Source organism: Xiphophorus hellerii, chromosome 23 (assembly GCF_003331165.1).
Source record: "Xiphophorus hellerii strain 12219 chromosome 23, Xiphophorus_hellerii-4.1, whole genome shotgun sequence".
Classification (NCBI taxonomy): domain Eukaryota; kingdom Metazoa; phylum Chordata; class Actinopteri; order Cyprinodontiformes; family Poeciliidae; genus Xiphophorus; species Xiphophorus hellerii.
The window spans coordinates 27,042,521-27,059,261 of NC_045694.1; the positions used below are offsets into that span (position 1 = coordinate 27,042,521).

The following is a 16,741-nucleotide window of genomic DNA, read 5'->3' on the forward strand; positions in this document are numbered from 1 at the left end:
GATAGAACTGGTGTGGGCCAGTTTACATGCTGTTTGCCAATCTTCCTCAGATATCTCTAGCAGTAAGTCTTCTCTCCAAGCCTTAAGTCTATCATGAGATCCTTCAGATATATGTAACATTATTGAGTGATAAAATTCTGATATGATACCTTTCTTCAAACTGTCCTTTAACATTTTTTCTAAAGTTGACTTGGCAGGTTTTGTCAACTCATTATTTTGACTCGTTCTTATGAAGTTTCTGAGTTGAAGATATTTAAAGAAATGTTTCCTATCTAGGTGAAATTTATGTTGCAGATCCTGAAAGCTCATTGGTTTGTCTGAGTCTGGTACATAAAGATTCTGAATCATTTGGAGTCCTTTGTCTTTCCATACTTTAAATATTGCATCGGCTCTACCAGGTACAAAAAGTTGGTTACCCCACACTGGACTGAACAACGATAAACAATTTGGTTCATGTAAAATTTTTCTTACATCTCTCCATACTCTTATCATATTCTTAAGAAATGGATTTTTAGTATGTTTCAGAAGCTTTGATATTGAATTTGAATGTAAATATGAAGGCAGAGTCAATTTCAAATCCTGAGTCTCCATGTCAGTCCAATGTGGAGAATGATTACTGTAATGAAACATCATAGACCTCAACTGCACAGCAAAGTAATACCAGTGAAGATTTGGGCACTTCAAGCCTCCTCGGTCATAAGGGAGGTACAGTAAAGACAAACAGAGTCTGGACTTCCTGTTCCATAAAAAACGCAACATCTTCTTCTTTATTTGTGAAAAGAATTCAGGAGGAGGAGGAAGAGCAACATTCTGAAACATATAGAGTAACTTTGGCAATATGTTCATTTTTATTATATTTATTCTTCCAATCATAGATATTAGTAGTGGCATCCATCTTTCAAATGAATTATCTACTTCATTCAATATGAGTTTATAATTGGTCGCAGCAACCTGTTCAAGATCTGAAGAGATGTGTACTTTTACACTTTTACTCTTTTTTTTCTCTGACAATCAAACAGTTCATACTCGACTTCCTTACAGCAGGTCACTGGGCCAAGAAGACTGATTTCCCATCATACATTTATTCTCCCCTCTGGAGGAGATGAGTCATATTCATCCGATGACGCATGTGTTCATATGTGTGAGGAAGATGTGTGTGTGTGTGGGGGTGGGGGTGTGTGTGCGTGTGTGTGTGTGTGTGTAGCTCAGGGCACGAAACAGCTCAACATTTCTGAAGGTCCTCCAGAATGCATCTGCAGATGTGTTGGGCGTGTTTTCCCCTTTTTACAGTACTGTTACGCTACCCTGACGAAATACGCTGGGTTGCTAAGCAACAGCCCCACTTTCTGACATAATTTGGTTCTTCCTTGAAGACTTCCTGTGCTTTGACAGACAGCACCCCTGATATTGCCTGAACACATTTGCGTGCGTGCGTGTGTGTGGGTGAGAGAGAAAGTGTGTAAATGTCTTATTGAAAGCAGTGCATGACTGAGGGAGCGTAACGTTAAGGCTGTTATCTGTTTGCCAAATATCACCTACAATGTTTAATCATAGAAGGTGCTTATTTATTCTCCTGTGTTAAAAATGCGTTTGTGCTGTTATTACAGTTTTTCACATTTTGCAAAGTTATATCTACAAACGCTCTTGTGATTCCATGTGGCCAAAACAAAGGAGCACGTCTTTTTTTTTACAAATTAAAGGGGCGGTTTCATGTGTTCTCCAGCCACATAATGCTATTTTACAGCATAATCAAGTAACTATGTTACCTTCAGTTTTTATAACATAAAAAATTATATTTACATTAAATATAATTTTCAAGGCGTAATTTAACTCCTTGAAAATTGGGCGGCTGTCTCTTTAAGAAGCTCCTGCTCTTTCTGAAACTCAGGAAGTCATCACAACATGGCTCCTCTGTTAACCCTTTAGCAATGTTTTTACCACTGAGAAGCAGCTCCTATAACAAAATGTGCAGTTTCAACAGGTGTTTGCTAATTGTTGCTGGCTAGTCAGAAGGAGCCGAGTGGAGGAGAAGCTCGGATGCTTGGAAACTGGTACATTGGTGAAACACTGAAACACTGAAACACTGACTTCTTTTAAATCTCAACTAAAAACCCACCTGTTTAGAATTGTATTTGAAATGTAATCAATTACAAATTTATGGATGGAACTTGACTTAATGCTTTGTTTTGATTATTGATTCTATATTGCATTGTGTTTCTGTGTTTGTAATGATGTAAAGCACTTTGAAATGTCTTGCTGCTGAAATGTGCTATACAAATAAAATTTGATTGATTGATTGATTGATTGGTACACTGGTTTTCACATGTGCGATTTCAATCAAAAATATTCAAGCTTGTGGTTAGGGCTGTACAATTATATCTTGTTTACAATATTTATTGATTTTTTTACACCCTCGTATCGATTTTTCATCCGCGAGTATCGATACGTTAAACCATAGGGGTCCGTAGGCTTATACCGTCTTTTTAACATGTCTGGTTTGTGACGGCGTAGCAGCAAAACTCCGCCTCCCCCAGTCTCACTTTCAACTTGTGCTTAAAGTGCACATTATAAATTACACACCAATTTTTTAATTGTGCTAATAGGCCAAGTAAAACCAGAGCTACGCTAAAATAAGCAAACCATATTTTTCCGAATGTCAGAGAAATGCTTCCAAACGTAAAAAACAAAACACAACATTAGATTTATTTGTTTGTGGAAATTTCAAATCTTTAATAAATAACGATGGGCTGTATTTTGTTGCTAAGAAACAAAGTAAAGTTGCGCAAGTAACCATGAAAGAGAAGCGGAGTAGCGGCAAAAGCAGTGAGATCGCGAAATTAATGCAAAGTTTGAATATCAGAGCGACTAGTGGCATCCACTTCGTAATTTGTTTTTAGCTTAGTGGTTTCTGTTCTTTATATAAAGGATTACCTGTAGAATGAACGCGCAGCAGGCAGTGGCGCTCTGTTTTGAGCTGGAAAACGAAGAGCGGAAACTCGCAGCCGCAGTCTGGGCGCAGTGAGGATTTCCATGATGACGATGGCGGATCAATCATTCTTATTAGCAACATACAAAGAGTATCAGAGACTGAAAGAACGATGAGATCCTGGCAGTTTGAGAGGCAGCTACTCAGAGATCCAGTAGGCGAATGGCGGCGCTGCGCAGCTGCAAGGAGTCGATCACTACGGGGTGAGGCAGAGCCGCTCCCCCAGCAGCTAGTAGTAAACAGCTTACAGCCACAGCTAACTCTGGGAGCCAAGGTAGAAAAGCCTTTTCCTTATAGTCCAAAAGACCTTTTTTTTTACTCCAAAACGCAGCCACAGTATGTCCAAAAGAAAAACATAAGTGCAATAGTTTGCATATTGAGAGTCTACAGAGGCTGATAATCTCCCCACTCAGCTCCTGGATCACTGTGGAAACTTTGAGTTTCATGTCAAATCCACATGAATTAAATGACAGAAACTAAGTTTCCTCACTGCATCTTTGATTCATTTTGTCCAGCTGCAGACTGTTAGACTCTGTCCAATCAGAGTCAGGTATTGTGTGGTTGGTGCTTTTAATCAGTTTTCAGTTAATTAAATCCAAGTCTATGGAACACAAAATGTCACTAAAATCACTCTGTCCTTCTAAAATCTTTCAGAAAATCGCAAAAGTGCATCGAATCGTATCGAATTGTACTGTTTGCCAAATATTGTGACACATATCGTATCGTGATCAGAACATCGCATATCGTATTGTACCGTGAGATTCTTGTATTGCTACACCCCTACTTGTGGTTCCAACGTGATACGTGTTAACGTCACTTTCAAATATGCATCTGCATTGTAAACACCTGATATTGCTGCTTATGTTGAACCAGAACATGAAACAAAACAGCAATATGAAGACATGTGAATAATAGAAATGGTAAATTATTGTATATTTTTTAAAAATGTATCAACATTTTGTATGAACTGTAATTAATTATTTTATTAATGTGTATGCTAAATTTGTCATCTGACATATATTTGAAACATTTCTATTGTCTGATGTGTGTTTTTTTTTAATGGTGGATTCCAGGAAGCACAGCTGAGTGGAAGGCATAAACAATAAGCACTTATACACAACATACACAAAAGTTGCACATACGCCCTCACTGCTACTAATCGGACACCGGCTGAGCAAGTTGCCTTAACGTCTGAGTAGACACCGTGATTACTTTTCGGCAAAAGTCGACCAAAAACTCACAAGGACGCAACAGACGGTCATTAAAAATCACTTTCAAAAGGACTCAGACAGGCTGGCTTATTGAAGCGCGGGGTTTATGAGGTTTTATACTGATCTAATTTATCATATTAATAACAGTTCCATCCAACGTGTGTGACTACAGTGTCAAAGTATTAACGGAGGCAACACTTCGGCACTCCTTTGAGATTCACAGCGCCTGTCTCTGGGAAAGATCGGGTGTTTGAAAGTTACACTTTAATTATGGAATAAAGACGCTTTTCAACTGCTTTCATTCAACACTATTGTATATGGAAAACTGACGGTAAGAAAAAGAAGGAAATCACTACTTTTCTATGTGGAAAAGAAATGTTCATAGAACACTCTGGTCTGGTAAAATATGAATTATTAATCGATTATTTTAAGCAACAAGCACGTCTGCATTAGCAGTAGAACTCAGGTTAACTTTGCTTAACACCATGCACGTGTGTAAAGATAAATCACAATTATTATTATTATTATTATTATCACCAAATCATCACTAAGCCAATTTCTGTCAACCTAAAAGAACAGTTTAGACGGCATTTTTTGTTCTAGACAGCATAAATTAAGATTTTTTCACGACATTTGTGGTTTTTTGGGTCTTTTTAAAAGAAAAACAGATCATGATATCTGCTGCTGACGTATGAAAGACACAGCAATACATGCAAAGGACTGCTGTGATTTTGTTTTTGATTGTCATAACCAATGCCTACACTGTCAGTATTTGCTTTCTTTTCCATTTTCACAATGCCCATTAAAATCTGCATCAGGTGTTGGCATCAAGTTCAGCAAAGGTTGATGCAAATGGCCAAATGTGCTGCAGCATGAACGCAGGAAACGCCCAGCCTAGCAGCTTAGCAAATGTTGCGTTCAAGCGCTCCTTTTCTGACATTTGAAACATCCATCTTGTGCTGCCGACTGCGTTTTGATATATGCCGCAGCTCCGTTCTGTCGGGATCTCAAGGTCACGACCTCCTGTGTCAAGTAGCCTTCAGTCAAAGGTCAAATCCTGCCTCAAGCAGAGGAGTTGGGATTACTGTCTCGTTCAAGATTGATGGTGAAAATGAAGCAGCGGCGAGAGATGGACGGACGGATTTAGAGAGTCCTCAACTGCTAAAACGAGGCACTGCTGCGGCGAGGAAAGAGACGGGCCGTTAAAGTTCTCATTTTCCCGACCCGGTTAGACTCTGACCCTCACCTGTGGCCGTGAGACGTGGGCCGTGGCTGAAAGAGCCGGATCCTGACTGAAAGCAGCTGGAATTAGCTTGGTACGTAAGGCGGCTGGACGCAGCCTGAGGCATCACGCTGAAATAATTAAGTCGAAGCGGTTTGGACAGCTGATCAAATGCCTCCTGGATAACTCCATTTAGAGATTTTCCGGGCACGTCCCACTGGAAAGGAACCCTGCAGAAGAACACCCAGAAGTAGTTGGAGAGAGTATTTATGGCTCTGACTGCTGGAAAGCCTCAGGATGTCCGATAATGAGGTGGACAGGGATTTCTCTTTCGGACCTGTCACTTGGTGACCAGATCCGACATAAGAAAGGAAGACGACAGACGGATAGTTGACATTTTCTTGTGTTGACTTCTGACAGATCAGACCAAAACACTCGACTCCTCTCTCTGGTCGTTTGGTTTTTGCCTCTTTTGCAGTGATTTTTAAGTTATGATGTGATTTTTCTTATGCAGCTTGAAGTCCTGTCAGCAGTTTATCTAGTGGTTTTGAAGTCGATCTTTCAGAAAAACTAAATATTCAGGACTCAAACTAAATAGTTTAGTGGTTTGTTTCTTACTGTAGCAGAAAGGTCAACAAAACTGCAATATGGTTTTTTGCTTTTGCGTTTCAACTTCCTGCTGTTGCGATGTGGCATTTGCTGTTGGATTTTGACGTTTTGTCGTTGCCTTGTGTCCTTTGTAGTTGTGTTGTTCCTTTCATGTTTCGTTGTGACTTGTTGCTTTCACAGTTCTGCTATTGCGTTGTGGCTTTTGCAATGTGTCTCTTTCCTGTTGCTTTACGGCTTTTTCTCGTTATGTTGTATCATTTGCTGTTGCATTGTTTGCGTCGATAAACCACGATAACTTGTGTTGTTGCAATGGGCCTTTTTGCTGTTGCCCTGCGGCTTTTTATTGCTGCGTTGTGACATTTGAAGTTGCGTTGTGACTTTTCCTGTTGCCTTGCGGTTTTCTGTTGCTGCGTTGTGGCACTTGCATCCCGTTGACCCTTCTGGGCCACAGCAGTTTCTTAGCAGAGCAAACAGTCGACGCTCTGAGAACAGTTTGTTCAGCCGCAGCACACACTGCCCAATGCCAAGAGTCATGACAGCGTGACACACAACCACCACGACCACTTGGGCTTTTATTTACGCAGAACAGAACCGTCACTTCATCGGTTCTGGCAGTCGGTAAAGCAAACGCTGCACCATGTTTTGCTTTACATCTCTCTGCCGCCTCACCGTTAGACTTCGCTACCCCGCATGTGAATCTGCCATGTTTCCTTGACAGCTGACTGGTAGGGGAGGCAACGGGCTGCAGGCCGATTCCTCCCGCCTCACATTCTGAACGCCCCGATCTTTCCACTTGACACGCCTAAACATCGCAGGCCGGATTCAATGGCGCACCGATATTATTGACAGAGGCCTTTCATGCGGCTCGCAGCAGATAGTCTGTCACAAAGCCTGTTGACCGGCATGTCGATTTGTGAAAGGGAGCGGGCGGCGAACGACAGAGGGCAGGGAGGAAGGAACGGAGGGAGACAGATGGGAAGAGGAGGAAAGGAGGGAATGCGTTTCCACGGCCGAGACGGAGGTTTAGGAGCTGACTGAGCCGTCCGATCGCATCGTTGGCGACGGGGCAGCTGACAGAGGAGGGGAAGATTGTCGGGGAAAACATCTGTTTTGACATCATTCAGAGCAGAACAGAAACACGAGAGAAAAAAAACGAGTTGTTTGGAGAAATTCTGCTAGACACGGATGGAGGAAAAATTATGGAAAAGATTTCTGCCTGACATCATCCAACAAGGAACCAAAAAAAATCTATAATCATGGACCTGAGCCAAAGTATCTCTTTTTCCCATCCTTTGTGTTGCAGCCCTTCTGTTTCTCATTCTCTCGCTTCATTCTGTCATTTCTTCCTACGATCAAATTCTCTGGAGAAGAACCAAAGTCTTTCAGAGCAAACAGAAAACAGCTGATAATCAGCGCAATTACCCTGTGTATAGCAGAGAGAGAGAGAGAGAGAGACGGTGTGTGTGTGTGTGTGTGTCCAGGGAACATACCCGCAAAATCTCTTCAACGCAGCTGGAGTCGTTTGGCAGACTGACCTGGAGGAAAACAAAGACAGAAAGCCTGACTTTAACAAATGGTAATAGCAGTTTTGCAGTGAAAACAGAACGATCAAAAGAAGAAAAAGTGCAGCAACACAGGGAGAGGGCAGGTCCGTTCACAACGCATCAGGTTCAGGTTTGGCCAAACGTCTGAAGGTTCCAGGTTTAGTGAGTCATGTCTGATGGGGGGCTGACTGTGGAAAACGTAACGGGTTTATGCCGTTCTCAGGGTTCAGAAGCCGTTATAAAGTCCAACTCTCAACCTCAAAGTAAAACTAAAACTTCGCACATTAATGCCGCTTAGAGTCCATAACTGATCCATACAGTGGATCTTTCTGGATATTCCAGTGATAAATGTTTGTTGGAATTTAAAGTTGATTGATCTTTGATAATGTGTTCTTGCATCATTTATGCCATTACTACTATACTATTTCAAAATTGTTTAAAGAAACCCCCAAAATTATTGTTCATCACAATAATTTCTGGGACAATTCATCCAGAAAAATGTGTTACAGTGAGATTCCGCAGAGATTCTCAACTGGATTTACATCAGAACTTTGACTTGGCCATTCTAGGTCATCCAATAATTTACTTTGATCTAAGCACTTCCATTGCAGCTTTGGCTGCATGTTTCAGGTTGTTGACGTCAACCTGAACCAGATTGTCTGTGCCTGGGAAAAAATACCATGTTCCACCGTCTGGTTGTTGGTCACCTGACTCGTGTGACGCATTTTTTTTCAAATACATCTATTTAAATTTGGCGGAAAAATCCAACATAAAACCGTTTTATAAAACAAATGTGAGTTTCTTCAAATATGACGCGTGTCTGTAAAGCTAATTTATTTTCGTAATTCCAATTTTTTATGGTCAATAGAAAAGGGGCTACTGCTACTTTTTTGTAGGGTGGAGCCTTCATATCTATTTCTGATTTGCTGTATTTCATTATAAACTTCTGCAAAACCTAAGTCTGTATTCCGCACATTCTCGCAGTCGTGGCGTTTACATTAAAAAAGAAACGCAATCGAAATCACGCGTGAATACATTTGTTTACGTGATAAATTGTTAAAAAACATGCCGCGTCTTATCCTCCAGCCACTTCCTGTTGTCTTCTTTGTCTTTTCCGCAATTACTAGCATCCTGTTTTTGATCAGGCAACGGAGACCCTTGTTTCGATGCAAAAAAGTGTCTCCATTGCAGTTTTGCAAAATAAACCAATTTCAATACCAACATTTTATCGAAAAACATGATTTTTTTTTCGAAACTGACGTCTTTTCATTGAGTGAATTTTTTCCCGCAACTCCAGTTTGCGCAATTATATGGTCAATGCTTCACCGTACAATAGTCAAGCATTGACCACTGGTAAAGCCACAAAAGGCTCTAGCAATTGAAAGGTAGAGCCTTCATAATTCAGCTGCCGTTGCTGTTTCCAGCCATATTCTGCAGCTTTGCAATTTTCCAGAGATGTTCCAAACGTAGCGGCAAACTCCTGTGTTTCCTACGGAGATTTTCCACCCAGCTCTCCCATAAAGCCACTGAAAGGTGGCCAGAGCGTGAACAAAGCAACATGTGGACACAGCTGCCAATCTGTTGAGCCGGTGAGGTCCGTTTATGCGCGCAGAGACCACCTGAAAACCATTGAAATGTCAAGCTGAAAACAAGAAGTTCCCTTTCTTGGGAGGTTTGTAGGGGGACTACTAAATTTATGCAACCGGTTTCAATGTTATACAGCCGCTGCTGTGTTTATTGACGTTTTCTTGCTGTGTTTTTATCTGAATCGGTTTATAACAACACACATGCCACAAATAGTCTTCAAATTCCAAGAGAAGTTTTTTTTTAAAATTTTTATGACGCTTGTTTATCACTTCAACATGTGGAGAAATCCAAAAGCTCAGCCAACGGCAACTTCGAGCCGCTCCACCCTGAGCGGTTCAGCCGAGGTCGAGGCGTTCATAAATTCCTGCGTGTTCATGTAAAGCCGTCCGGCCCGCTCGCTGCGCGGCCGTAAATTTACGACCACAGCTCAGAGACGCGCGGCTTTCAACGTCCGTCTGATGAGACGGATGGCTCACGCTCACTGCAATTAGGTCTTTAAATGCTAAACACTGGGGTTAGTGAGGCAATAAGGACGTGTATTTTTAAAAAAAAAAGGAGCATTTCAGTTATTCAGATTTAGAAATGACTGCGGCTTGGCCCGTGTCATGTAAACCGCAGGACACTTTTAGCTTGACAAGCGGAGGGCCAGGCTGGGGTTTGATTGGGAGGCAGAGGGAGTTTGTGTAAGTGGTCTGATTAACCAGTTCACTGGCTGCAGGCTGTTAATCTGTGTAAACATGGCGGCCGCGTCCACAGAGCCCGTCTGATCATAAAAACACGACTGCATCCTCGGAAATAAATGAAGACAAACAACGTCTGAGAGCAGGAACCGTACATGTTAACAACAGACTGTTGAAAGGTTAAGTTAGGAGAGCGTCTTACAACAGCATTAACATTCCTCACAGGTGACCTGCTACGTGTCCTTGGACAGGTTACACAAAACATGTTCATTACATTTTTTTTAACATCATTCTTCAGGTCTGTCTACTTTGAGCTGCATTCAGCATGAGTTATTTCAGGGCATCTTGTCACTTTAAATCTAAATTAGCTGCTGCTAGCCACGCCCCCAAATCAACGTTTACAATTGTGTGCGAGAATGTCTACAAACATACAGCTGTGCATCTTTGAAAAGCAGAAGTAGAGCCTCCTACACAACCAACAAGAATGCAGCAAGTCAGAAACAAAACACTTGTCTTTTCCAGCAGCCATTGTACAGCGGTAAAACCAGCAGGAGCTCCGCCTGGGTTGCTAGGTAACGACGCAGTGCCAGTCAGTTGTGACTTAGCGATCGAGAGGTTTTCAGGACACCAAAAAATATTCACTTATTGCTAAAAAAAAACAAAAACTAAGAAACATCTTGATGTGATTTTAGAAGTAGTAGAACAGAATAAATGTACAAAATGTGAATTTTGCAAAATAGGTTCCCTTTGAACTTCCACAGTCTATCGCATTACGACCGCAAAGTGTGAAGCATTTTATTGGAATTGAGTACAATAGGCCAATGTAAGATGGTGCGTTATTGTGAAGTGGATGGAAAAATTATGAAAACAATCAAAAGAAAAAAAAAATCTGGGCAGCCCTAGCAGACTTCAGATTAGGATAAGTGTTCACTTTTCAGCACTATAAACCTAAGCAGCGTTAGAAATGAATAGTCACGTTTAAAGTACAATAATATTTTTAGAGTGGTATAGTCAAAGTCCAGACCTAAATTCGGTTGAGAACTTGTGTCAATGCTTGATAGATGCTCTCCAATCAGACTGAGCTCCAGTCTGTTGACTGTAAGAAAATACGCAAAGTTCAAATGATGTTAATACTTCTGCAAGGCACTGCCCGTATTTATGGACTCTGAAATATTAACATCTGCCCAGCTGGAAGTCTTTGCTTTCTGAGTTCAAACTCAGTTCATTTCTGCCGCTCCAGCCCAGCACCAAGCCGCTTTTCTATTTAGTCCAAAACAAGCCATGATTGCAGCCGAGGGACCTGTGATCTTGTGCGATAACACTTCGGAAAATACATAAGAATCATCTCAATTGCAAAGAGATCAATTCCAAAAAAATAAAAAAGTAACTGCAAACACATGCAGCTCTACGGGTCAGAACTTTGTCTTGGATCTTGGTTCAGCGACACAAAGGAAAGACGGTGGAGCGGCGAGCGGGAAGTCGGAACCTGTCTCACTCTACGGCAACATGACCTCCGTCACACGCCATTACTAACAGCGCCGACGCGAACGGAGGGGCAATTTAGCTACCATGATGATGGGGGTGACATCATGTTCGGCCTTAAATCACAGCCTGCTGAAACAACAAAAGGCACCGCAGGCCGGGACTTTGCGCCTGCTTGAGCTCACAGAACGAAAACCCATCTGTATGTTTTCTGGACAGGAGCCGTTATTCTACTTCAGCAGATTGATCACACAGACCTGAAGTCACAGGCGCTGGATGGAGACGTTTTCTTCCGACAGAAAACCTCAAACAGCAGTCGAGAATCAGTTTTAACCAATAAATCTTGTTAACAATTAGCAATTGTTAGCACCACTTACTTGTTACTAGTCTGCTTGTTGCACTACGTGTCCAAAACAAGCCATTATTGCAGCTGCCTGACACAGCTGATAATAAAACACTGATTTGTAGACTAGAAATCAGTTAAAATGTGAGAAAACTACTAGGGGTTCCTCAAGGGCGAGTCCTCGGGCCACTTCTCCTTCAACATCTACACTTTTCCCCAAGATCAGAATGAAAAGGATTACAACCTGTTTTTAACCGTACGTATGCTTATGACTCAAGACTATAATTCTGAGTCAACACAGAACAACAATCCCTTACAGCAGTGAGTAAGCGTGTTCTTCACTTTGGTGAGAGGATAAAGCATAAAAACGCAGGAAAAATGAGTCAAAAACCGGCAAAGCATCGCAGAAATGTGGCTATAAACGTATAAATGTTAACATACTTACAGCGTGTTACTAAATAAGCCTACTATTTTCATCAACAGGACTTCTGTTTCATAATGTCAAGAAAAAAACTTTTAATATTTAGTAAGTTCTTAGTATACGTCTATAAGACAGACAGTTATATTATATAAAATTATGAATGAATTCAGCTCCTGTGTGCAGCTCAGTACGAAAAATCATATTCTCGTGTAACTTGTGTCCTACTGAGGCCTGTAAATGTTTTTCAGGAGCAGTATTTGTGCGCCATAGTTACCTAAAACATCTGCAAACAAGTCAGCTGTTTTAAACCGTCACTTTTATTGTGACCAAAGGAAAAGTTAGTAGCACAATCCTTGATTGACCTTTTTCCACCCACTCGCTGCGCCTTATGTAAGTGCAACCAGATTGCACTGACAACGCCACTCTTCGGTGTCAATGTTGTTACTGGGTGAAGAAGACTTAAAGTTAGCTATTTTCAGTTTTAACGAGAGATTCCAAACGAAATCAGAGGAAGTAGAGACACGTCAAAGACAGACTGCAGTTTAGAATACTTGCCTGACAGAAATATTTGTACACTGTTTTATCTTTTTGAGCTTTGTCTAACATAGACATTGTTCACTATGGAAACGTTGTCAACCTTTGTAATTTGTAATTCTTGTTGCGCTAACCTCACTATTTGGTCATGTTAGACACCAAAGAACAAAGACAGTCAACTCCACAACCTTTTCGTCTTTGATTTAAAATACAAATGAAACGGCTCACACACGCCAAAACCAAAAAAAGTGTAAAAAAAATTATTTTGAATGTCGTTCTAATGTCTCCTTAAGTTACAGCTCTGGAGTGGAGAAACCAGAGATGTTAAAAAAAACTGAATCAGCAGGCGAAATTTTGAAAAAACAACAACAACAAAATAAATAAAAGCAAAAAAAAAAGAAAAGAAAAAGCTTCGAAAGAACCCGGAGCTCAGTGAATGCTAACCAGATTTTAATGGACCTAATGGACAGGTGACTTTCACATGGTAAACGGGTGTGTGGCGCGCAGGTTCCCTTAATTAATGTTACTGCGAGATCGCAGTTAATTTCAAGGACCGCAAGATAGGGAGAGCATGAAAGAGAAATGAGAGACGGCCGAGAGCTGCGGCGTAAGTCTGGGGGAGGAAAAAGGACAAATTTCTGAGAGAAAATAGATACCAAAGAAAAATGAGTAAGGGGAAGAGCGGATCGGAGAGGGGGAGGGATATAGCAGAGGCAATTACTGAGGCAGAAATCCTTTCTCTCTGAAACAGCAGCTCAGATAGAAAAGATGTCCACACATGCAACGCAGAGGCACACACTAGCCGAAAGCCACTCGCTCAGTCCCACGTTGTTAGCCAAAAACAAGCACCGACACAGTCCCGTTCCAGAGACCGCTCTGAATAAAAACGGCTAACCTCGTAGAGCCTCTAGAAAAATCATTACATTGACTAGCTGGTCCGAATCTAGACGCGTTTAAAGAGAGCGAGGAGAACTTTGTGAATCCATAAAAAGCAAGGGTCAAGCCAGCAGACAACCAAAAGGGCTAACAAGCCTTCAAGCACAATCAGAAACTAATTACCATTTAGATAAAAGGAAATAAAGCCAACAACTGTTTTCTTTCGACTAACAGAGATTTAGTCTGAAGTCACTATCATACTGCTGCTTCAGTTTGCATGGGTCAGATGCATCCAGATGTGATCCAGATGGTTTGTGCCAAAGAACAGCCTGAGAAGTTGATTTTTATTTAGAGGCTGTTTATGCAAAACGCAAAAAAAAAAAAGAAGAAAAAACAGAAAAAAAATCCTGACTTGGCAAGTGATGGAGCACCATATGCCCACAACGGGCTGGCTACAATTATTAATAGCAACAGAAAAGAGGTACAACCTAACTTGTCGAAACATATTTTCCCACTGAGAAAAGCTTTTTAAATGTAGCTAGAGATGGATTGATCAGGCTGATTCCAAATTCCAAATGAGCCATTTATTCCAGACTGTCAAATGATGAGATTTGGGCTTAGTTCTGGAAACAACAGAACCAAACTGAACAGAACAAATCCGGTCCTTGGAAAAGGTTCCTGCAGTCGAAACACAACTAAAGATCTCAAACATGCTCATCTAAAGCTCCTTCTCAACTCAGAATAAGTTGTGCGGTTTTGTTCAGTTTGTGCAGAAGAACTACAGTAGATCAAACTGGTAAATTCAATACTTTTGCAAAAAAAAGGTCAATATTTCCAGTAAATCTTTTGGTCCGAGATCTAGGTCTTCTGGTCCGCCAAAAAACCTGCATCTCGGTTCGATTGAAGTAATCTCTGGTGTGATTTGAATGCAAACGTGGAAGCAAGCGGACCAGAGACCGCTCCGAAAGCAGGGTGTTCTGGGTAAATGCAACCAAAACAAACTCTCTGGTCTAGAACTGGCTACCAGAACAGGGATTAGAACTTGGAATCCAGAAAAACTACCTTAGCAACTACTGTTTAGACTCCTATTCTCCCAATCCAGAAAAGGAATTAGACCAGAGGACCCTTACTAATACTTATCTACCAACCCTGGATAGGAGTAACTAGTTTATTTACTTTGGATCAACATTATCAGCTTTTTCTTCTTTTGCTCTTTCCTTTGGTTTGTTATTTTGTTTGTATTTTCTTTTAAATCCCGTAAAGCACTTTGTATTGCCTTGTTGCTGAAAATGTGCCATATAAATAAAATGACCTTTACCAACGACAAAAGAGAAATCCTACAACTGACGCCACTCCGGTTTTGCATTTTGTGAAGAAGGACGTTGCGCTCACGTCTTCATCAGTGTTTATTAGTGCAGCGCCGCCACAGGCGAGGAGGGGAACAGGTTTTTCAAACTGTTTGGACTAATTGAGACAGTGCAGTGTGAAAGTGAACCACACCAGCTAAAAATGTAATGTAGCAACTTTGGCCCCCCAGTCGAACCAAGTCTACGGAACTATCAGCTGTGAAAACACCCTTAGTTTCCAGTTCACTTTTTTGGTATGCATCCGAGTCTGACTGCACATTCACACCTCCAAAGAGAACCAGACTGTATAGGCAAAACGAATTAAGAGTTCGATCAAAGTGGACCAAACAGGGCTGGTGTGAGTGTACCCTTAGATCCCAACGGTAATTGTCAAAAACAACACTACACACTTGGAGTAAATCTCAAAAGATCATTTGCTTTGTAATGTCTGTATCGTTAATACAATCAGACTGTGACCACAGTGGACCGAATGCAGTTCTAATTGTCTGCATCTAAAGGAAAAAGGTTGCTTTCTTCCTAAAAAAAAAAAAATCCCCCGTGATTATGACCTGACGCTGCACTCGGATTTACTGAATGGGTTCCGTTTATTACATTAATTTGTCACATCAGCGAGGGGCCTGTTTACGCTCCACAAGCAGTCACCTATAAAATTACATAACAAACACAATTTAATGCGATTCCTCTCAAAATGCTTCTCTTCCCTCTTCCTTTTCATGTTTCAAAATGCACCGGAGTGTCTTGTTTCCTTTTGTGTGGGAATTAAATATCATTAGGAGGTAATTACACTAATGTGTTTAAGACTAAAGAAACAGGCTCCCCCCTGATCTCTGTTTTTTGTATGTGCAAAGAGAGGGAGCTGAATGCATGTGGGTTGACAAAATACGGGAGATTGAAAACACCCCCAAAACGCACGCAATCTATTCATATTTACAATAACTGGGAGATAATTATGTTCCGCGAGGAGACTGGCAGCGACGGGAGATAAAAGAGGGCAGAAAGGAGGATAATGTGCAGAGGGAGAGAAAGACGGGAGTCAAACAGAATCAAATCTGAGAGCTAGACGAACGCAAACATGTTCCGAGGGCTATTAGCACATCCGCTCGTGTTTCTGCTTCACTGTTTCTTTTTTGGTGGATAATCTCACTGTAAAATAAGAGAAGGTTTACTTTGTTGTAAAAATTACACAAAGTATCCAACTGCATCTTTTAATGCGGCTCTCTGAGGCCAAAAACAGAAAAGCCTCCTCTGCTCTGCTGTCATGAAAAAAATACCAAAGTCAAATGAAGACTGCCAATCATCCAGACAGCGTGATTGAAGTTTGGGGTCCTATACGGCTCAGAGCCGAGTCCAACACGGTTTGGAAAATCTTCAAGGATTTTTTTTCCTTCTGGTCCACAGGCTCCTCGTTTATTCGGTTTCATCTGCTTCTTTTATCATCCATATTTCAGCTGTTTACAGAGCTGAAGTGACCGCCGTCGCTGGGATTACCAGCATGCTTGATAGATCACAAGCATCGCCTCAGAGGAGAATATGTTTGTGTGTGTGTGTGTGGGGTGGGGGGAGTGGGGGGATGTGTGTGTGTGCCACATGTTTATGTAGGAGTCAACCCGTCTGATAATCTAAAGATTGAGTCCATGGAAGTCAGTTTAGCACACACGAGCCTCCTCCAGACAAAGCGATCTATCCTCGTCGTCTCCCAACGAACGTAGTCTTTTCCTCCTAGGTTGGATGACTTTCCCCTTCTTCGTATTACAGCCATTACAACCGGATGCTACTCTACGACCGCCCATCGAGCTAAAAGAGAAGCTTTCCGCAGCTTGGTGACAGCATAACTACAGACAGCACTCAGAGCAAGCAGCAGAGAGTGATTACTGAAACA

The 16,741-nt window shown here is 41.4% G+C and overlaps 1 protein-coding gene across 2 annotated transcripts in view; it reads right to left on the reverse strand.

The window, feature by feature from the left end:
• Positions 1-16,741, reverse strand: part of aff2 (AF4/FMR2 family, member 2) — a 199,815-nt gene that overhangs the window by 69,960 nt on the left and 113,114 nt on the right. For both annotated transcript variants that reach the window (XM_032554938.1, XM_032554937.1), the window contains exon 5: positions 7,519-7,563. In XM_032554938.1, coding sequence (XP_032410829.1) covers positions 7,519-7,563 — 45 coding nt within the window. The remainder of the gene's footprint in view (positions 1-7,518; positions 7,564-16,741) is intronic.